Here is a 22,299-nt window from a genome sequence, read left to right as displayed (position 1 = left end):
GCATTACGATGAAGATGCCATACACAAAGGCGGTGGGATATTCTAGGAAATACTTTTAAGATGGCCTCTCTCATAGCGCGGTTTCCGTCTGTCACAACACCTCCGAGTAGTTTGCCTGACATGATTTCCAAAAATTCCTTCAGTGCAAACTTGAAAGTTTCAGATTTTTTATCCGAAAACAACACGCATCCAAAGATAATTGTTTAACCATGGTGGTTGGTCCCTGAAAATATAACTAAGGGCTTGTTGTAGATATTTTTTCTTGTAAGTGGTGTCAAAAGCGAGTACATCACCAAAATATTTGTAATCAACAATGCTTGCTCCATCAGCCCACATCAAATTATCCAATCTACCATCTTTTAAAGTGAACTTTCCTAGAAATAACGGGTCACTGTCTATCTTGGACAACAGATAGGCCAACGCAGCAAATGCATCACCGTCTTTCACTTTGTCACGCCTAGTCTTACTAATGTGGTTATGTAGGTCTTTGCAAGTAAAACTCACTTTATCGTATCCACCTTTTTAGGAAACCATGTAACCCATTATGTGGCAAGTTTTAACACCACATGCTCGCAAGCTGTCTGCTTGTGTTTTATCGGCGTCATTAAGCCCACGATTCGCGACAATAAGATGTCTGTACCTAGGTGGACACAGTGGATGATTGTGTCAACTCTCAAAGACACTGACTTTCCACTTACCCGTTCTATAGTGACGAATGAAATGAATCCTAGCCTTGCAGTTGACATGAGTAATTGCCCTATGCTCCCTTTGCCGATTGTCCCTTTTAAGGTGCTTCCAATGTCTTTCTCCTATTTTATTGCAAACCAATTGTCTTGTATTAATGTTGCCATTAACATCCACCGTCTTCAAGTAATTTTGGGACACAAATCCATAGCACTTGGCATATTTGGCATAAAATTCACAAACTTGAGATTTCGTATCAAACACCAATCTCCATATGTCTTCGATGGTCAACTCAGTTATCAACTTTTCAAAACTATCAACATTAATTAGATCTACCTCTGCTTTATCTACAGTTACATCCACCATATCATCACTTTCATCGGAACTGCACTCATACTTAACATTTAAATCCTCAGATTGATCACCATCCTTATACGACTCTTTGCCATCATTCTCCATGACTAAACTTAAAATTTTAACATGTTAGCTACTAAATAAATGCTAGGAGAATGGAATAAGCAAAATAAACTCAATTTTTTAGGATTAAAATTATTGGTCAATCAAATTCTATAAAACCTAAGAGCTATTAATGCATAAGAGTGTTATTTATATGACAACCATAAGTTAGGGAAAAAATTCTCTGACTTATTAACTTTATATGGTCTTTCTTTTGAAAACAAGAATACAACAGATTCAAATAAAAATGATATGACTTATTAGCTAGGAGCATCATCTTTATCTATATAGTTAGGAACATCATTTTTATCTATAAAATTGATATATATGCATAGTAAAAAAATAATTAACAATCTACTCGCATGGTTTCTAACATATCAGAATATCCATGAATGTGCCATTTTAATGTACATAATACTAACCTGCTGATAAGAAAGCGGGTGTGTATCACTGCTCCACTCAAAAGAAATAGTCAATAATAATAAGGTGTATAAATCTTGCACCTGAGATGAACATTGAAAAAGAAAAACAAATTAGCATACAATGAAAAGTATTAGGTTGTGCCAAACTCGCAATTCAAATGACCTTTATTGCCAAAGAACGATAATATTATTATTAACCCTCTTGTAATATGTCATCACTAATTAAAACATGCTAAGTCAAACGAGTCACAGTTAGCGAGCTGAGTTGAACCAGGTGCTTGCTTCTTCACTTTTTTTCTATTGTGTTATTTTTTGCATTATGGGCATTCCAAAGTTTGAGTCTTTTCTTCTTCTTCGTCATTTCAATGTCCATTTCTTACGGTTTCCTCATCTGAGGTAGCATCAAATAAACGAAGTTTTGATAAAAGAATCGTGGGGTTTCGAAATTTTTCAGTTTTTCCTTTTGTTTCTTTTGATCATCTTGATATGTTAGCTTTTATTTTAGCTCGAGAATGTGAATTCAAAATCATATTTTTGAAAAATAGAAGACTTAAGACGTGTATTTTTCTTCAATTTATTTTTGGATTAATCTGAGATACATAGATTAATAGATATCGACCCCTTTTATCTTTTAATTTATGCGTTAAAACTTAAAAGTGGTATTCACAATTTTTTTAGCTAAATTATTATTCTTATATATATAGTTTGATTTTTTCAGCTAGAGTAGTATTCACAATCTATGCCGTGACCTAATTATTAATGTGACTATACATAATTGGTTATTTATGTAAATTGGTTCTATTCTAAAAATTAAATTATATGTATATATATGAGACAGAGACTACTAAGATATGCATGATCCGAATATCACATAGAATTAAATAAGAGGCTTTTTGACATGTTGTCCCTATGTGATGTTCAAATAACAGGATAACATAGGTTGTTACTATCTCTTGCATTGATTGTTTTTAATGTAATTTTTAGTTAGTTTGGGAAATTCAAACTTAAAAATTCATTTTTGTTCTTATTCTGTGGCTTTTCTAATGTACACAAGCTCTTTGTGTAGGTGATATCTAAGGAGAGATTATCAAAGGAGAATATGAGTGAAATTATGAAGAATCAAGATTCACAATGGTGGAGGCTTAACACACACACACCATCATTAGAAGATCTCAATTGTTGCAATCCACACTCAATGGTTAGTTCACTACTCTTCTTAATAGTTAATATTTAATACCATCTTGGTTTGTATCTAGACATAGTGATTAATGATTTCTTAGATTTTTATAATGGTAGATTTTTAATTGAAAATATAGTACATAGCGAGAATGATCCAGATCACCTCAACTTAGCGAGAACAGAAGAGACACAAGAGAGGTTAGTATTAATGTTATTGATAATCAACTCTTACATTATCCGTACTTCAACCATATACCTCACATACCTCAATTTTTTTATTCTATGTACCATGATTTTTATACTGCTGTAGTATATTCTAACCAATCTCCGACAACCATGCATCCATCACTATACAACATATTTCCACAATCATTTATTGTAGGTCCAACTGTCACAAAATTTCAGCCTCCTACTCTCTTATATCCTTTTCAATATACTAATCCAAGAGATACAGATGAAATTCTTAAACTGCTAAAGTCTTCACAACATCATCAGTCTGACTCTGGTACAAATAAGAAAGCATAAAAGCAAACAAGTGTATGCGATAAGAAGATATCTATGGTCAAGAGAAGAATTGTCTGGAATTCACATTTTTTTAAAAATATGGTTGGTGTGAATACTGCCTCCATTAAAAACAAATTTTCAAAAAATAAAAAAACTACAAAAGGGACCTCACACAAATCTCTAACTGAGGAGCAAAAGGCACTCTTAAAAAAGAGTACACCAAGTAGATATTCTATTAGCATGCCTACCCTAAACCAGAAAAAAATTGAGTACAATAAACAGAGAATTTAATGGCCATCTGTAAGTCCTCATATCACAAGCATTCGCGTCAATCATCTAAGGTTACATAACTTAGTAATCTCTCCAATTTTTTTATTTTGCAGTGGATCCCGATTTTATTTAAGCCTTCTGCATACATGGATTTGGATGACTTAAATATTAAAATGGCAACCTATGCGCTTGCACCTAATAAAAGAAAGTTAAATATCTCATGATTGTTACTTTTCAAGTTAATATTCTCATTTTTCTTCTAGAATCCACTTTTCAGTTTGTTATGTATGGTGTCTATGCTTTTTAATTTTGAGAGGTAAAAGGAAAGAAAATGAATTGATGTGTTTGTTTTCTTTAATGGCAGAACTGAATAAGAATACACAGGCAATGCTCAAATTAATTGAACAAGATGCAGATTCATTAAATGTGCAGAGATGTATTACAAGAAGAGGCCAGAACTTTTAAGCCTAGATGGAGATAACAGGAATATATTTTTGTAAAATTTGTTCAAGAAAAGACTTTCCAAATAATTAAAATCTGCATTTTAATTAGCTACAGATTACGTATACTATCAAAAATGCTACTGGCATGCTTGTTATGAGCTGTATGTGAGTGAAAAGACCAGTTGATACAGTAAAAGTGTGAATCAAAGCAAATTTTTACTTTGTAACAAAATTAGGTACTATCCAACCTAAAAGTCAAATCACTGACAATTGTTGCACTAATCACAAACTAGAAAGAGCTAAATATAACAGGACAATTCAAAGAAAGAATGAACAACTGATCTATTATAAAAAAATTATCAATTAAGTTACCTAGCTTGTTCTGAGGAATGAACTGGCGTCTCTGTCACCACTTTACCCAAACCTAGAAGCATTCAATTAATTTTACATGAACAAAGTGTTGGATTAACAACTAAATAAATAATGATATTGATGGAATCATCAAAGAAACAACACCTTTAAAAAAATAGATAATGAGATATATGGAAAGATACATATATGAATGGTTCATACAACAGATGAATTTGAGCAACATAAGACATAGCATACTAAGATATCTAGGACCTAAGAGGTAAACTATAAATTTAACTATGACAACCAATCCTTTAATAATTTCATTGTTATAAATTATCTTTGCAATTAAAGAGGCAAATTCAGCATGTGCATATGCTTTCCACCAACTTTAAAAAGGGACATATTCGTACAAGTTCTCAGTGAGCATAAAACAATAATCACATGTATCCTAGGAATTACATCAATTTGTAAAGGGAAGGAATCCAATATGCGATAAAAGTAATATATACCTTCAAGTGAAAAAGAAATATGATCTTCACAGGTCGGACACTTCTACAGGTACAGTTTTAGAGACCTATGAATTAGAAATAAGAGTAATGCTAGGGAACCAAAAGGGTATTAGCCAAAAATCAGCCAAATATCTTTGGGTGAATTCAAAATTTTTACGAGTTAATATATATGGATGTTTTTTTTTTGCTAAGTATCAGAATGTTTCTTTTTCATACTAAATGGATGTTCTTTTATATATTTTTTGAATTTTTTGTATTGCAAATGTGAATGTCTCTATTTCTTTAAAAATTTTATTTTTTTAAATTTTATAGATATTTAATTAGTTTTGTTAAAATATAACTGAATATTTCTTTTATTCAGTATTAGGATGTTTTTTTCATATTAAATGAATGTTTTTTTATATTTCTGTAATTGTGTAATTTGCAGTCTCTTTAATCATCAAAACGACACCTAATATCCCAAAGCGCATCGTATAAACAGATGTCCTCACTCTTTCCTCCAATTCTTTTCTTGCAAGCATTAAGATGGATCTTACCTGCATAAAATTGAATCATTTAATTTACTTAGTAAATACATTATTCAATTAATATTTCATCATCGGAGGAAATATATATGTACGTACCTGAGAGTGAGTGATGTCACAAACGAAAATCTTGCCATCGTAGAATATGGTGAGTGGGTGTGATTGCGGTGTCTGCTATCCTTGTAACGGGCTACTCCTACTTTCTTCTTCTTCCATGGAGCGGTGGTGGAAGGCAGGTAATTTCTTCTATGGTGAGAGAAAAGAGGTCTATGTGTATGATTGTTGGAGGTGGGTAGATTAATGTGAGAGAAAAGAAGAAGGTTTTTATAGATTTTAATTAGGTTTACTTAATCAATTTTAAATTTTTTAAATTTTTTAAAATTAATTATTAATATAAATTAATGTAGTTTTGTTTAATTTTTGGCTGATAACCTTTTGGTTCCATATACTTTTCCTAGAAATAATCAATTGGGTGACATGTTAATTAGATATCAAATAAATAAGTTTTGACTTTAATGGAGTTACTTTGTTACCTTGATTTCTAACTGAATAAATTAAATTTTTGGCAAAAAAGAGAGAGAAAGAATACACTATAAAAGAAACCTTAATTTAAAACAAAGTATATTTCATCTCCAAGGAATGACACCTCCCTCTCAGAAAGAATAAAAAGATGACTGCATATATAGAAGTTTAGTAGGATAAAAGAGGAGCAAACTGTTATGTTGATAGCATGAAGTTATTTCAAATCACCAAAATTTACACTGTCCATTTGCATTTCATATGTGAGAACAGAATCTCAACCATATCGCTACTATACTGGTTTAATTTCAAGATATCATATATTTTTCAGTTTCTTTATTTCTTGCCAAGTAACAGAGCTTATTGAAGTGATTCAAGGCATTAGAGTTATGTGACAAACAAAATTTCGAATTTAAGCAACTTAATCACAAAGCACATATAGTGAAATCACGCCTCCAAGAGCTTGAAAAGTAGGGGTTTGAACTGTTCATTGATCCTTCAATAATAACTTGAACACTCATCATTGCCCCGATTTCAGCAACTAGTTTCTTGCCCTGCCAAAAAATTTACGTGACTGAAAAACTAGATTCAGAATTTAAGATGAGAAGCATTCAAGAATCAAGAAGCAAATACCTCCACTAAGGCAGGCTCAAATCGATCATTTTTAGCCATAGACCAAATTGCTTGTTTAGGAGCATCAGCAAAAACTGATTTATAGTTATGCAATGCAGTTTTCAAATCTTTTACACCTATTTTTCCCAAAGAAAATTGGACATTGAGTGCGACGACCTTGATTACGAGACCGGAGACGAAAGAGGAGCTTAAGTGCGATGTCGAGAAAGATGAGAGAGATCGAGTTCCAGCGGGGGAGAGAGAGAGCATGAATGACCTAGTTTTGGCAAAAAAGATGACATTTAGCACAAAAAAAGACAAAAAGCATTATTTTCTACCAAAGTTTGTCCAAAACACTCACTTCTCTCCTCTATCACCCTATGCGTCGATTCTCACTCTCATTTGTCACAAATCACATGCTCTCAATATTTCTGTCGTCTGATATTCACCACCATACTGTTGTTGTTTGTAATACCCTACTACACAAAGTTTTACGCCTAGGGCGTAAATTAGAGGTGTCGAGGTGCTACGACCTTTAAAAAATAAAAGTACTAATGTAATATAATTGAAGGAAGTTGTAACTAGGAGCCTTTAAAGAGAAGTTAATAAAAAACGAAATAGAAAACGCATCATTCACGGAAATTACACATAGATGGATAAGCAAGTTTCGAAAGGAATGTTTAATATATATATATGGATCAGAATTCTAAAATATTGATAACAAGCTCCAACTCGACCTACGAAGTTAAGGCCGGTCAGGGTATGCTTATATATATACATAACCCAAAATACAACCCCAAATTGTAAAATGAACACCTGTTTCTCCAAGTCAAACTCTAGGAGGTACAAAGTACAAAATACAAGGAGCGAAGAACAACTATGTAAATATATATACAATTAGAGTATACTGTTAAACCCAAAAATGTAGCTCTTTGCTTCCAGAAGGTCTCCAGAATGCTCTGTGCGGTGCCTCCCGACCTGCATCTTGGCTGATTCCACCCTAAACTCGAAACACCTCAAAAACCTCTCCTTTCACAAGTTCCAAGCTTCCAAACATCAATTCCTCAAGCTTAATTACCCGGATTTTGTTCCAAACCGCCCAATTGAACTCCAAATCAACAAGAATACAATCTTACCCATGGATGAAATGGATAAAGCCCAATACTATCAATGAGCTAACTCAACCCAAATTGTTCTGTGGATGTTGTAGAGAATTTTGAGACAAACACGTGGCCACTGAAGCTCGTCAATCGAAACTCCGGATTAAAAGTTATGTGGTATTAAATTTTTGGAGGAGGGTTTTGTTTCTTTTCTCCTTCTTCCTCAGTGTGAAACCCATTTTATGAAAGGAAGGAGGCTAAATACCTCGTTTATATAATGGGCCTTGGCCTTGGTTCAAGTCCGGTTCAATCGGTTTGACCCATTAGCTCGTTTTTTGGCCAAAATCTTTAAATTTAGTGTCAAAATTCATATTTTAATTATTTCTTCTATTTTAAACTATAAAATTTAATCTTCTAATTTCTTTAAATAATAATTAATTTATTAGTTAAGCATTTACTAATTTTCAGGGTTTTACATCCTACCCACCAAATTACAAAATTTGCCCTCCAAATTGCTCTCAAATCTTCATATACGCTCACTCAATACCAACCAACCTCACACCCAATTTCTACCATTCTCCCACACTAATTCATACATTAATTTACATTTTTCATTCTCAGGTAGAAGATTATAAACTTAACCAAATTCAAGCCTAAGCTATACCCGTTTGTTTCACTCTTAGCTTCATCTAACTCTTTCTCAGCGATTACAAATTTTCTTATTCTTCAAGGGTGCCATCTAAATCAAATTAAGCCTCAAATCCTTCTTGACATCTCAAACACTAAATAATTCCTCAATTTTTTAGTCTAATTCAACCTGTTATAACCTAAATCACACACTCACACTTTTCATTCTTCGATCCTACTTTAATCCCCGAAACAAACTCATATCCCAAAACTCCTTACTCACGTCACTGCAATTCTAGAACCATCAAAATCACCGTGCTTTCGCAGCATCACTCTGATTATCAACCACTAAGAACTTAATCCTTCACTTGCTTTTAGAACCTCCTTGAATCTCTATACCTTTCTAACTAAACGCCATCGACCATTTGTTTAGCTGCACGAGTTCTAATCCTTGGTTGTCTCCACCACCTAATCCATTGCTGCCTTTGTCATCATTCCTAGGTTTTTCGTTCTATCTCATTTAGCAATAGCTCACAAAACAGCAGCCATAAAATCAACTGTATCACGTCACTCACGTCCACGAGATGCCATCTGGGTCTTTTCTACAACCCCAAACTGTAAAATGAACATCTGTTTCTTCAAGTCAACCTCTAGGAGGGACAAAGTACAAAATACCAGGAGCGAAGAACAACTATGTAACTATATATACAATCAGAACATAATGCTAAACCCAAAAATATAGCTCTTCGCTTCCATAAGGTCTCCAGAATGCTCTGTGTGGTGCCTCCTGACCTGCATCTTGGCCGATTCTTTCTTAAGCTCGAAACACCTGAAAAACCTCTCCGTTCACAAGCTCCAAGCTTCCAAATATCAATTTCTCAAGTTTAATCACCCAGATTTCGTTCCAAACCGCCCAATTGAACTCTAAATCAACAAGAACTCAATCTTATCCATGGATGAAATGGACAAAGCCCAACACTATCAATGAGATAACTCAACCCAAATTGATCGTGGATTTTATAGAGAATTCTGAGACGAACACGTCGCCGCTGACAACTCGTCAATCGGAGCTTCGAATTGAAAATTACGTGGAATTGAATTTTTGGGAGAGGGTTTCATTTCTTTTCTCCTTATTCCTCGGCGTGAAACCCATTTTGTGAAAAGAATGAGGCCGAATGCCTCGTTTACATAATGGGCCTTGGCCTGGTTCAACCGATTTGACTCGACCTGTTTTTGGACCAAAGTCTTTAAAATTAGTGTCAAAATTCGTATTTTAATTATTTTTTCAATTCTAAACTATAAAATTTAATCTTCTAATTTTTTTAAATATTAATTAATTTATTGGATAAAAATTTACCAATTTTCAGGATTTTACATTGTTCCTCTCTCTCTCTCTCTGTGTGTGTGTGTGTGCGCGCGCGTGTCTTTTCCTCTCAGCTGCATGCGCTTTGCTTCACACGTCTGTCCTTCGCTGTGCAGCTTTTCCAATGTTTGCTTGCTTCTCCTACCTTTAATTTATTCTGTTTGTGCCTTTGTTTCTGCCTTTATGAGTCTCTGATTCTCTACTTTTAGCATTATCGGATTAGGCTATTGCAAATTTAGATTTTTACCAGCGTTATAATTTTTAATTTGCTAAAGTATATTTTTTGTCCTTGACATTTGTTAAAGATTTCAAAAATACCTTTAAGTTTTATTTTGTTTCAATTTTATCTTTGAAATTTTTTATGTGCATTAAATATATCCTTAAGCTAAATTTTCAAAAAATTTAAGATCAATCCAGTAATAATACATGTTAATTACATCTGATTTGCTTATGTTAAAAGTTATTCTTTCGAAATTGTTGTTGAATTGGTTCTAATTTTTTTAAATTAGCTGTCAAAATTATATTTGATGCAAATAAAAAATTTTTAGAACAAAATTAAAATAAAATAAAATTTAAAAATATTATTAAAATTTTTATTAAATTCTAAGAACAAAAAATATATTTTATTTATCTTTTTAATTTATCCTAGTATTAAATGTTAATAGTTTCTTCAAATTATATGGTTCATCATTCATGGTTGTTACTTGTTAATATTAGTAATTGAATTATTTAATTTTGTTGATCTAGGGATAAAATGTTTGAGAATATTGGTTTCGCATAAGGTCATTTGTTGCTAATGTTACTTCTATTTTTATGTTGTATTTATTGCATAATTACGAATGTTCTTTCTATTTTTATGTTGTACTTATTGTATAATTATAAAGGATTATTTGATCTGTTATTTATTATAATTTGTCCTACTATTTTAGTTTATTATATGTGCTTTGAGATTAAAGCTATTGATTTGATTGTTTTTTTGTTTTTTGTTTTTATCAAATTTCATTTAATAAAAATAATTTTTTAGGTTCACGCTAGACCTCAAACAATGACAAAATAGGAAATTTCCATAAGTAAAAAGTTATGAAACAACCTAAAAAAAAAGATAAGGGTAATGTTTGAGTTCTTAGTATCAGCATTTTCACTACTCTATTCTTCAGACTGCCCAATAATATTAAAATTCTGAAGCATTCTTCTTTGTTATTGTTGATTTAATTGTTTAGATTTGAGTAAACATATATTATGTATGATATATATTCTTTTATTTTAAAATATATAATAAATACGTAAACTGTACAAATTTACGAATCTACTTAGATATGTAAATTTGACAAATATTATTTTAATATCAATATTTTTTAATAATTAAATATTATTTTATTTATTTTGTTAATTAAAAATAATTTAAATATATAATTAATAAATAATAATCGTAATTTTATACCGATGTTAAGAACATTTAATATGTGAATAATTTTTTTTCTTCTAGCTAAGTATCAGGATCGATTATTTATCGGGATAAAAGTTCGAAATTTTGAGTAAATTATCTTGGCTATCAAAATAGTAGTTATAGGAAAAAACAACAACAATAATAACAATAAAAATGTTATAAAAATAAGTTATTAAAATTATTAAAAATAATTTGTTAATATATTAAAAATTAAAATTTTCGACTATTATACTATTAAATACTATTAAAATAGATTCTTAACATGTTATATATAATTAAGAGTTTATTTAAAAAATTTTAAAAGTAATTTTTTTGAGCTTTTGACTTATGAAAAGTAGTAGTATAAATATTTGGTGTAATTTTTAAAACCAAACTGTGACTTTTTAAGAAGTTATTTAGAAGCTTATAGAGAAGTTAAAAAAAAATGAATTCTCTCATAATACTATTATTTTTTACCACATTTTTATAAAATAAGTGGGTGAGCTGGGTTCGAATCCTGTCCTCAATTTAAAAGGAAGAAGTCACAACCACCTAGTTATCACAATTCTAATTAATATGTTTACAAATTATTATATATATAGATATCTTTTATCAAATATATTTACTTCTATTTAATTTATTTTAATTTTAGTTATAAACTCATTTTTTTTAAATTAATTATATTTTTATTTAATAATAATTATAAATTAACTTTTTTTTCATAATTATATAATATTTATTAATATTATTTTTTAATAAATATTTGTAGTATATAATAGTATAATAGATAAATTTTATTAATAAATTATTAAAATTTGAAAATAATTATTATTTTAATATAAAACTAAAATAAAATATTTATAATAGAGTAAAATTAATAAAATGCTTATTATTTCTATTTCATATTATTTTAGAATAGCTGAATATTTTTAAAATGTTAGTAAAAATATGTATTTTAAATTTTAACTTTAAATTTTTTTTATTTTTTATTTTTTATTTACATAGTACTGAGTTAACTGGTTCAACCAATAACCTACCGGTTGAACCAATAATCCAGTAATCTAGTAACTTGATCGGTTTGATTACCGATTTGATTCTGACAACTATAAAAATAAACACTTTTAAAATTAAAAATTTAAATACAAAATAATTAATATAATCATTTATTATTTTAATTATTTTAAAAAAAATTTAATTAATTTATTTTTTTAAAGTGGGCCTAAATCCTAATAATGATGTTTTAAAATATTACTGGAGAGTTTTTGTGATAAACATTGGTTGACGCATGTGGCAATAACTGATGGGTCTAGGTGTGGTTGTGAAAGCGAACATGTGTTGCTTCCACTTATTTACACTTGGCGTATTTATAAACAACTCCCCATTCCTCAACACCACTTGTGGGAACAAAACAAAGGGGTTAGGGGTAGTCCCCACTGCCTAACAGAATCTGTTACTACCTGGCTGCTCATGTAAATTAAGAATTCTAATTTATCTTTTTGGTTATCTTTTTAATATATAAATAAAGTTTAAATAGATATATTATCTTTTAAAAATATCAAAATATAAACATTTTAGAACTATTTTCATTTAAAAGTTAGAGAAATAATTAGAAGCATAAATTTGAATTTCCATTATTTTTCTAAAATAAATCCATATTATTTCAACATTTATATTTTATTATATTTCATGTTTAAAGTAATTCAAATCATTCTCTTTTTTTTATAATATGTAAATTGTGTATACTGAGAATTTATGTTATTTTTCCAATCATAATATCCATTTTTTAATGTTTTCTGTTTTTTATTATTATTAAACAAGCACAATAATTTGCTAATTTCTTACTCCTATAAAAATAAAATAGTATGCACGTTTGTATACTTTTTAAGCATGTTAAATTTGGACTTGGTTGGGTGAGTTTTAAAATTTTTTTTTTAATTATTTTTTTAAAAAAAATTTATAAAAAATAAAAATAATTTTATATTTAAATATCTCATTTAATTTTTTTTATTTATTAATTATATTTGAATATAACAATATAAAAGTAATTTTTTTATTTATTTATTACATAAAAATATATTTAAAAAAATATAAATTACAGTTTCTAAAAAAAATATTTTTTAATATTTTTATTTTTATTATTAAAAATTTATTAAATATACTAAAAAATAAAAAATATTTTTTATTAAAATAAAAATGCCCAAACAAATATTTACTAAATTTTTGATAAGCTCAAGGTTTGATTGAGTTTTGTTTTAACTATACTTTTAAAATTTTATATAAAAAAAATAAAAATAGAAAATATGATATAATTTAAATTTTATTATTTTAAATTTTTATAAAATTCTAAAAGAAAAAAAAACTCTTATTAACTGAACTGAAGAGTGAAGAGTTTACTCCATATAAATGTACTTGTATACTATGAGGCATGAGCGCCGAACCGCTTGTTGTACACGCTAGAAAGCTCTAGAAGGAAATATATTATGGTTTACCCGCCTAGGTTAACTCAAAAAGTATCCAATTTTATCTTCTTTATTTTATCTAATTTATAAATAAGTTTTATTATCACATGTCTTGTTATGTTAAATTTATTATCAAAAAGTGTTTAAAAGATAGAGATTCTTAATTTTTTATAGATAAGATATGATATGATAGATCACAACATAAAAATAAAAAGGATTACTATTTAATGAAAAAAATTAACCGTAATTCGTAAAAAACAGTAGTAGTTCTACACTCAAGACTCAAGACAAAAGACTCGAGTTCCCTCGGCTGAAGGTAGCGCCGCTTTTTCGCTTTCTTCTTCTTTCACCTTCTGGTTCCGGATTCTACATTTTGCGTCATTCATAACGTATGTGCATTTTGATTTTTGAGGTACCTAAAAGAATTTTCACTAATTGTGGCCACGCACTTCTTCTTCTTCTTCTCCTCCTCCTTCTTCTTCAACATCATCATCTAGGGTTTTGGTTTTTGACTTTTTGTTAGCATCTTATTTTACTATGTGAAAAGAAAACGACGTTTCCGCACACTTGTCAACAAACGTGGCGCTAATTTTACATTAGCGTAGCTTACGCTTATTCTTTCTTTCTCGCTCTCGCCCCAACATACCCGGAGACCCTTCTCTATATTCCATTTTTTTATTTTTTTATTTTGTTTCGTTATTTTGTTAAATCGTTGAACTCGGTTCTGAATTTTTATTTGTTTTTTGTTCTAACATCTGAGAAGAGAGGAAAAAAATGGTGGATTCAGAACGAGTCCAAAATCCATGGATAGCTTCGTCTTCCGACCAAGTTGCTTCAATTTCACAAGCTGAATTGAACGCTCAAGCTCCGTTGTTGCTCGAATCTCCTTCTCTTCAGCCTCCGCCGTCGCCGCCGCAATCGTCTGACGCCAACAAATTGGGAATTGGCGAACGAGCTTTCTCTGCCGCAGGCGCCGCCTTCATCTCCGCCATTATTGTTAATCCCCTTGATGTTGCCAAGGTATAACAAAACCCTATTAATTGCTTTATTATGTATGGAGCTCGGAAGAATAGGAGGTGGTACTTATTGTTGATTATCAATGAATTTAGGAACATAGTAAAACCCTTTGCCCAAAGATTAGAACTTTTTTTTAATGGCGTTTCGGTTATTTATTTATTTATGTTATGTTATGTATTGTTCTGATTGATTTTGTTGTTGCTGTTTAATATCAGACAAGGTTGCAAGCACAAGCCGCAGGGGTGGCTTATTCTCATCGCCTCAGTAATATGACCAGTCGTATGGCTTGTTTTGGCCCAAACATGGTATGTCTCGAATTCAAAGAATTTGTATATAGTACTTCTCATTCACAAAATAAACAAATGTTGTGATATGCTATGTTATGGATTATTTTGTAGTTGATTGTTTGCATGCTAGTGAGAGATTCCATGTTTATAGCTGCCTCTTTGAGTGATTAGTTTGACTGTTCTCGTGTTGTTTATCAGATGTTTGCTGATTTAAGATGTTCTCCTTCGTGTTCCCGTGCTGGAATCCATGGCACAATTTCGCTTTGCCCTCCTGAGTGTTTTCGGTACAAGGGAACATTTGATGTCTTGTATAAAGTTGTACAACAGGTTGGTGGTTTAATCTTATAGAATGTAGACATAGGATGTGGACACTAAGTTTACTTTGTTATATATCTGTGCTTGAAGTTTCAGATGCTTGTTAGTTATTAGCTTTGTAAATAAGCAAAGATTGCATTAATCAATGGAAGGCTGGTATGCAGGAAGGATTTTCAAGGCTGTGGAGGGGTACAAATGCAGGCCTGGCACTTGCTATACCAACCGTAAGTTCACAATTCTATTAGCAATTTTCAGTGTTTTAAGTAGTCAACATTACATAATGAAGATAGAGAAATTGAATGACTTTTTAATTTTGTATTCAATGGTTGAATCACAGGTGGGAATTTACCTTCCATGCTATGACTTGTTCCGCAACTGGTTGGAGGAATTCACAGCAAGAAGTGCTCCAATGACAACTCCATATGTACCTTTAGTGGCTGGTTCATTGTCACGCTCCCTTGCATGTGCAACTTGTTATCCTATTGAACTCGCCAGAACTCGTATGCAGGTATTTAAGATAAATTGATGCATATTATATAACCTCGCCTACTGAGTGCAAGCATAAGACTTTACATTTTGGTTCCTATTATTTATTATTAAAGTATGGTGCTTGCTTAAATCACGTTTATGAGTTTTGCCTTTGTTTTTGTGAATCTGTAATTCCGTGTACAGTATACACATAATGTTCAATATGTTTCTCATGTATAAGTGCCAACATATATCCTCCTCCATTTTCAACTTGGGTTTTCTCCTCATGTTATGATTGTTGCTCATTGTTATATAACTTATGAGTGGTTGATTTTTGCTTATTTGTTTTTGGATACATTATCCTATCTTAACTGTGTTCACCTCTGTTATAGGCGTTTCAAGAGACTCAAGTTGGTAAAAAGCCTCCTGGAGTTTTTCAGACTCTTGTAGGTGTTGTTTCACATGTCAAGGGTTCAAATAGTCCTCCTCAGAACACCTGTAAGTATCTAATTTTGTGACATTCTTAACATATCTGCCATAATAATGAAAAAATTGTAGTAGACTTACTTCTATGTTGACTTTACATAGATAAGTAAGTTTGTCAAGGATTAAAAATTTGGCTAGTTTTTACATCTTCATATGGTTCATTAATTTTTTTGTTCCGAGTTGATGGTTAATGTACTTGAGATAACATTGAAGTCTTTGCCAATCAATTATTTAGATTTAGCTAGTTAATAAACTGTAGTTTTAGTTCTCTGGTATAAGCTAAAAGTGGGATTCTAGCTCCTTCCAATAGGAAAATCCCTCTAGAATGTGCTCATTTTTTGGATTAGCTGCCTGTACTCTTTTTCTGCCTTAATAATTTTCTGTAGCAGAATGTCTACATTCTTTTTTTTTTCTTGGAATAAGATATCAATCCTACCTTCTAACTGATTCCTTGCAGGGCAAGGTTATCGTGTTCTGTGGACTGGTATGGGAGCACAACTTGCCCGAGATGTACCCTTCTCTGCAATTTGTTGGTCAATTCTAGAACCTGTGAGTTCCACTCCGAATCATTTACGCGAGAAGCTCTTCTTCGCAGTATTCTATATTTCTTATTCCAAATTGGGTTGCTCTGCAGACTAGAAGAAAACTCCTTAGCCTGGTAGGGGGTGATGACGCCAATGCATTGGGTGTTCTTGGGGCAAATTTTTCAGCTGGTTTTGTTGCTGGAACTCTAGCAGCAGGAGCTACATGTCCGCTAGATGTAGCGAAAACTCGAAGGCAAATAGAGGTTTGTTTCGTTTCTTGCTTTCAGTTATTCAAACGTAATCGAAGAAAAGGGAACCCTATCTGGTCTTGTTCTAATTGCATATTTTCTCTCAAAAAAACGCAGAGGGATCTGGTGAGGCAACTGAGAATGACCACAAGACAAACATTGATGGAAGTTTGGAGGTATGACTAATATTTTGGAACACAGCCTTGATCAAATTTTGATTTTTCTGTTCTTGGGTGATTCCAACTGTGATTGGTGTTTGTTTCTTGAACAGAGATGGAGGCATGAAGGGACTGTTCACAGGTTTAGGTCCACGAATTGGAAGAGCTGGCCCCTCCGTTGGAATAGTGGTTTCATTCTATGAAGTTGTCAAGTTCGCTCTTCATGCACAACGCTAAATCATCATAACAAAACAGATTCTCTGATCATCACGGAACTAACAACACAACACAGCACATGAAATAGCAAATTGTCAATTACATAAGGGTTAAATTAAATATAAGCCATGCATGCAGCAAGCAACTAACTTATAAGGTTCTTGAGCTTTTCTTGTAATTGTAATTTTGCTGCTTTGTCGAGCAGCACAAATTTTGTTGACAACAACTCTTCAATTGAAGAAGATTACGTCGGGAATAAAATTTGACCCGTTTTTTTTGCCAGTTTCCTGAAGTATATTTTGTCTTTGGGTGGAACGTGTGGAGGAAATGGATTTTATTTATTATTATTATTATTAAATGGACAGAAGACTGAACCATGCAAGTTGCAACGAAGTTGATGCGGCACCAAACAATTGAGAAATGGAGTCCATTATGTTAAGAGGCTAGTTGGAGCAATATTCTTGATATCTTTGCTAGGAAATGTATTTAAAAAGGTTTTAAAATTGTGATTTGGCTCCTTGAATTCGTTGATAATAATAATAATAATAATAATAATAATAATAATAATAATAATAATAATAATTGATATGGCTAATTGACGCTTTATTTCATGTTTGAATATACTTAATCGATGAGATCTCACAGATAGTTATAAACAAAATAAAATAAATTTACATACATATTCTCTATCTATTTCCACTTCTGCATCTTCATTCTTAGGGGGTGTTAGCACATTTCGATCCAAAAAAATAGAGAGAAGTCAACGGATAGCCCAATTGAATTGCATAGTGAAATTCTTTCAATTATGCTACATAGATATCAAGAATTAGTTATTAATTAATCACTATATAAATATATATTTTATGTTTATGAAAAGAATTGATTATATATTACTGTAAAGATATTTAATTATTCTATTATGATATGTATTAATTATTTTATTAGAAAAATATATGAAATAACATATATATATATATATATATATATAGTGATTAATTTGATAATTGAATTTTTTTATTTATGAAGCATATTTTAAATTCTTTTACTTTCCAATTTTTTTTGTTCCATCATATTCCCTCCGTAATTCTAATAATACAATGTTAGGGCCTATGGCTGTGTATTTTACTTTTTCTGGCATTAAGTCAAATAAAGAAGAGCATATACAGATATACTTAATAATCTTGCTATTAAAACCCGGTGTTAGTGGTCACTAAGTAAAAATAAATAAATAAATAAATAAATAAATAAATAAATAAATAAAAAGCAAGAGGAACCGAGAGTAAAATGAGGAAAAAAGAGTCTGAATGAAAGAGAATGATGAATCTCAAGAAAATTTGCAAAGCAAATATATTTATAGGGCATAAATATCGCAACTAACCAACTAATTGGTATACCTATCGATAACAAAATTACTAAGTATACACTAAAAATTAATTTAGCAAAATAATTTAACTAAATTTAAGGTTTTTCAAATCTAAATCGATACAAGTTAAACCGCTCATCCAACTCAATCTAAATAAAAAATTGATTAAGACTACACTAATTTAGATTTAATTAGATTATATTTTTGACAAATTGTATGAATTATATTGGATCAGATTTCAGGTCTATGTTTTAAAATCGGTTTAATTCAATTCAAATTACACAATATGATATAATACTATCGTTTTAATATTATATTTAAAGTTTACCTATAATATGTTGAATTTATTATATATTTTTATCTTATTCATATGTTATTATTATTATTTAGTGAATATTTTATGAATTAAAAAAATATTTATTTATTTATTTTAATTATCCTATAATTTTATTTCTATTGTTATATTCTTGTTAGTTTTTCAATATACAATTAAAACTTGTTATGTTATTATTAGTTTTTTAAGATTTAATTTTGAGACTTGATATATATTTAATTTTTTTAATTTATAAAATTACAAATATAATCCAATTCAGATTGCTAAAAATGATTGGATCGAAGAGAAAATCATCCCATTCAAATCACATCACAAATAAAATTAATATTTAAATTAGATAAATTATTAACTCAAAAATCAATCACTTATGGTCAATCACTTGCCTAAAAGCATTAGTTAAATTTATTATTCCCCTTTTTCATACTACTTACGTAATGTGATTTAAATTTTGTCATGGAGATGATAATCATCTGTCAAATGTCATATTCAACAAGTATAATCAAATGGTGTCATTTATTAATTCATAAATTAAAGAATATCTCTCATTTATATCTATATTATAATTCGTTCCTTCATATTTCGTATAAGTTATTCTGAATGAACAATAAATAAAACAAATAAACGAATATCAATAAAAAAGACAAGCCAAACAATTATAATATCATTATTGGAGCTAGAAAAATAATCTAGGTATCCATAAATTTTTTCCAATTGAAGCATATTTCTCTTGTCAAAAAAACCATTCTTCCTTCTTGTCAACAAAAATATTCCTCATAAGTGTTACAATAAATAATTCTTCTCTCTTATCAACACTAGCATTTTTGTTTCCTTAACGATCTCTTAATGAATGAGGTAGGTGAGCACCAAAGCCAACAACATTAGAAGATAACCAACCGCTTGATCAATTGTGGTACCTACATTTTGCAAACAAAAGATAATTAAAAAAATGTATCCACCTGGAACAAATTAAATAATCATTTTGAACCTCAAAATCTTAGGACTTTAACAAAATAAATATTAAAAAATGTAAATAACAAATGACTCTTCAAAAATGTTTTGTTTGACAAATTAAATCAAACTTTTAGTTAATTTAGTTATATATTTATATACATTAAGTTAATATTATTTGTCAAATAAAACATTATTTGAATAACAATAAAAAGAGGAATAGGAAAATTACCATCGTTTGTGTTGGCGTTTGTGGTGGGAATTTTACCAACATCAATAGATAAAGTGGCAGTTTGTTCTGAAGCAACCGCCACTGATATAAGGGCTGCATAAATGAGGCCCAGGAAGAAGACCACCCTCATTGAAGAAGCCATTTTTCTCTTACAAATATTGTTTATTTTATTTTTTATTGTTCTCTCTCTCCCTTTGAGGAAAGAAAAGGAGAGAGAGACCACACAAAAGTTGTAAGAGAAAAATGTATTGAGGGTGGTGAGTTTCATGGGATACATGAAACTTCTTTTATAGTGACAATTGAGTGTGGATGTGAGGTGTATCCGCAAGTTTCGAAAATTCATGTTCAAATTAAGATTTTCTTTGCTATTTTTTTGGCTATTCTTTGGCCTTCAAATATGAGAGGCCATTGTTACACATTTGTGGTTAATGCTACAAGTACGTGTGTTTTATTAATATATTTAAAAACTTTTCTTTTACTAAATGGTTAACACTTTGTATATTCACACTTTCATTATATTTATCTTGTTTATTAGCTTTTTTTGCTGTCTCTTTTTTTCATAGATCTTTAACAAATTTTGTATTAATTAATAAATTCTATTATGGATACAACATTGATTATGCTAGAGAAATAATAAGTCAAAGTTAATTTATTTAGTTTAATATTTAAAATTTTATTATAAAATATCTGTACTCATATATGTCATTATTTATTATATTTAGTGTTTGTTTGGACGTCATTATTTTGATGAAAAAATATTTTTTATTTTTATTTTTTAACGTGTTTGGCAAACTTTTAGTAGTAAAAGTAAAAGTATTAGAAAAATAAAAAAAGCATTGATCTTTTTTGAGAAGCTATAATTTACATATTTTTTTAAAAGATCTTTTTTCCTTAAAAGAAAAGATATTTTTCATGTAATAAATAAATAAAAAAGTACTTTTATATTATTATACCCAAACATAATTGATAGATAAAAAGATATTTTTGTATGAGATATCTAAACATAAAATTACTTTTACTTTTACATAAGATTTTCTAAAAAAAGATAAATAAAAAAAAGATCTTTTTTTAAAAACTCACCAAACAAGTCCTTAATATTATTCAATCATTCTAACCATACTTAAAATATATAAAATAAAGTAAGTGATAATTAAAGAATATAACTTAAGATAATTTAGATTGTTTTAAACTGATTTTTTTTATTATTTGTCAAATATTTTTTTTTCTAAAAGTGATTGCAAATTACATTTAAGGTTACATATAGATAATAGATATTGAAGCAAACATTTATAACAGATTAACCTAAAGAAAAGAAATATATATTTGCTCTTGAAATTTAAAATTGCTATTGCTCTTAATTATGCTAAAGAAAAGAAATATTTATTTGGCAGACTTTCCATTTCTTCTAGTAGCTGTGCTGGCTGTGTTGAATATATTTTGTAAGGAGTAAAACTGGATTCTATAGTCTAATTAAAATTTTTTTATTAAGAGTAAAATTTATTATAAATAGAGTAATAATGATAGAATCATAAAATTAGTGATTTATATTTTTTCTATTTAAATTTTTATTAATAGAATTATCTTCTATCTCCCTCTCTTAACTCTTTTCTAATTTTCTTTTATTTTTTTTATTTTTCTCTAATACTGTTAAATTCTTCTTATTCTATATCCTTCTCCTTACATATTCCTACTACTTAACTGACGTTGTTGTTTATATTATTTTACTTATATTATTTCTGCAGTTATCGTAGATACTAGATATATTCCGGGGTTTAGGCAATGGGATTGTATATAAGTTGCAGATCCTATATATTAAGGATGAAGATATTTTAAAGTGAAAAAATTGATAAAATAATAAATAAAGAGTTAATTATTTTTAAATTAAGATAGTGAGACATTTATTTTATAAATTATAAAATTAAAATGATTAATTTTTTATTTTACTGTTTAACTAATTTTTTATTTTTATTTTAGAGGATCTAAATTTAGGTTATGGATTTTTTACTCCTACTTTTTATGTGAGAGTGTGGTTAACTATTTTAAAAATATTTATAAAAAGAATCCTATTTTTTTTTTAAAGAATTTATAATTAGACATTTATCTCTCTGTTTATGTTTTTTACACATTCCTTTCCTTTTCTTTTTTAATCACAGTTTCAAAGAGGAGACATTTGTCTCTGCTAGAATTCTTGCCTCCTTCTACCACTGTCGCTCATTTTCTGTTTCTCTTCCTCTATGGTTGCTCGTTCTCTG

General features: G+C 29.6%; 3 protein-coding genes across 4 annotated transcripts; 1 reads left to right on the top strand and 2 right to left on the bottom strand.

Annotated features, from left to right (window-relative positions):
* Positions 1 to 168: 168 nt before the first annotated feature.
* On the bottom strand, positions 169 to 1,143 carry LOC130945359 (protein FAR1-RELATED SEQUENCE 7-like). The gene is made up of 2 exons (XM_057874088.1): positions 699 to 1,143; positions 169 to 518 (listed from the first exon to the last, which is right to left on the bottom strand). The coding sequence occupies exons 1-2, from the start codon at positions 1,141 to 1,143 to the stop codon at positions 169 to 171; spliced, it is 795 nt and encodes a 264-aa protein (XP_057730071.1).
* Positions 1,144 to 13,728: 12,585 nt separating this feature from the next.
* LOC130943518 (mitochondrial carrier protein MTM1) lies at positions 13,729 to 17,452 on the top strand. Of its 2 annotated transcripts, none has more exons than XM_057871426.1 (11): positions 13,729 to 13,863; positions 14,215 to 14,471; positions 14,684 to 14,773; positions 14,954 to 15,082; positions 15,235 to 15,294; positions 15,408 to 15,578; positions 15,931 to 16,036; positions 16,482 to 16,573; positions 16,659 to 16,811; positions 16,914 to 16,972; positions 17,068 to 17,452. In XM_057871426.1, exons 2-11 carry the CDS (start codon positions 14,226 to 14,228, stop codon positions 17,189 to 17,191), a joined length of 1,230 nt encoding a protein of 409 aa, XP_057727409.1. In that variant the 5' UTR covers positions 13,729 to 13,863; positions 14,215 to 14,225; the 3' UTR covers positions 17,192 to 17,452. The 2 variants fall into 2 exon arrangements, with proteins under 2 accessions (XP_057727409.1, XP_057727410.1); XM_057871427.1 differs by having other exon boundaries at positions 13,751 to 13,767.
* Positions 17,453 to 19,591: 2,139 nt separating this feature from the next.
* Positions 19,592 to 20,202, bottom strand: LOC130943902 (arabinogalactan protein 16-like). Its single transcript, XM_057871988.1, has 2 exons — positions 20,048 to 20,202; positions 19,592 to 19,781 (listed from the first exon to the last, which is right to left on the bottom strand). Exons 1-2 carry the CDS (start codon positions 20,187 to 20,189, stop codon positions 19,708 to 19,710), a joined length of 216 nt encoding a protein of 71 aa, XP_057727971.1. The 5' UTR covers positions 20,190 to 20,202; the 3' UTR covers positions 19,592 to 19,707.
* Positions 20,203 to 22,299: the final 2,097 nt, after the last annotated feature.

The sequence above is a fragment of the Arachis stenosperma genome, chromosome 8 (assembly GCF_014773155.1).
Source record: "Arachis stenosperma cultivar V10309 chromosome 8, arast.V10309.gnm1.PFL2, whole genome shotgun sequence".
NCBI lineage: Eukaryota > Viridiplantae > Streptophyta > Magnoliopsida > Fabales > Fabaceae > Arachis > Arachis stenosperma.
Note: the sequence above shows the minus strand (reverse complement) of the source record. Positions and strands in the feature narration are given on the sequence as shown.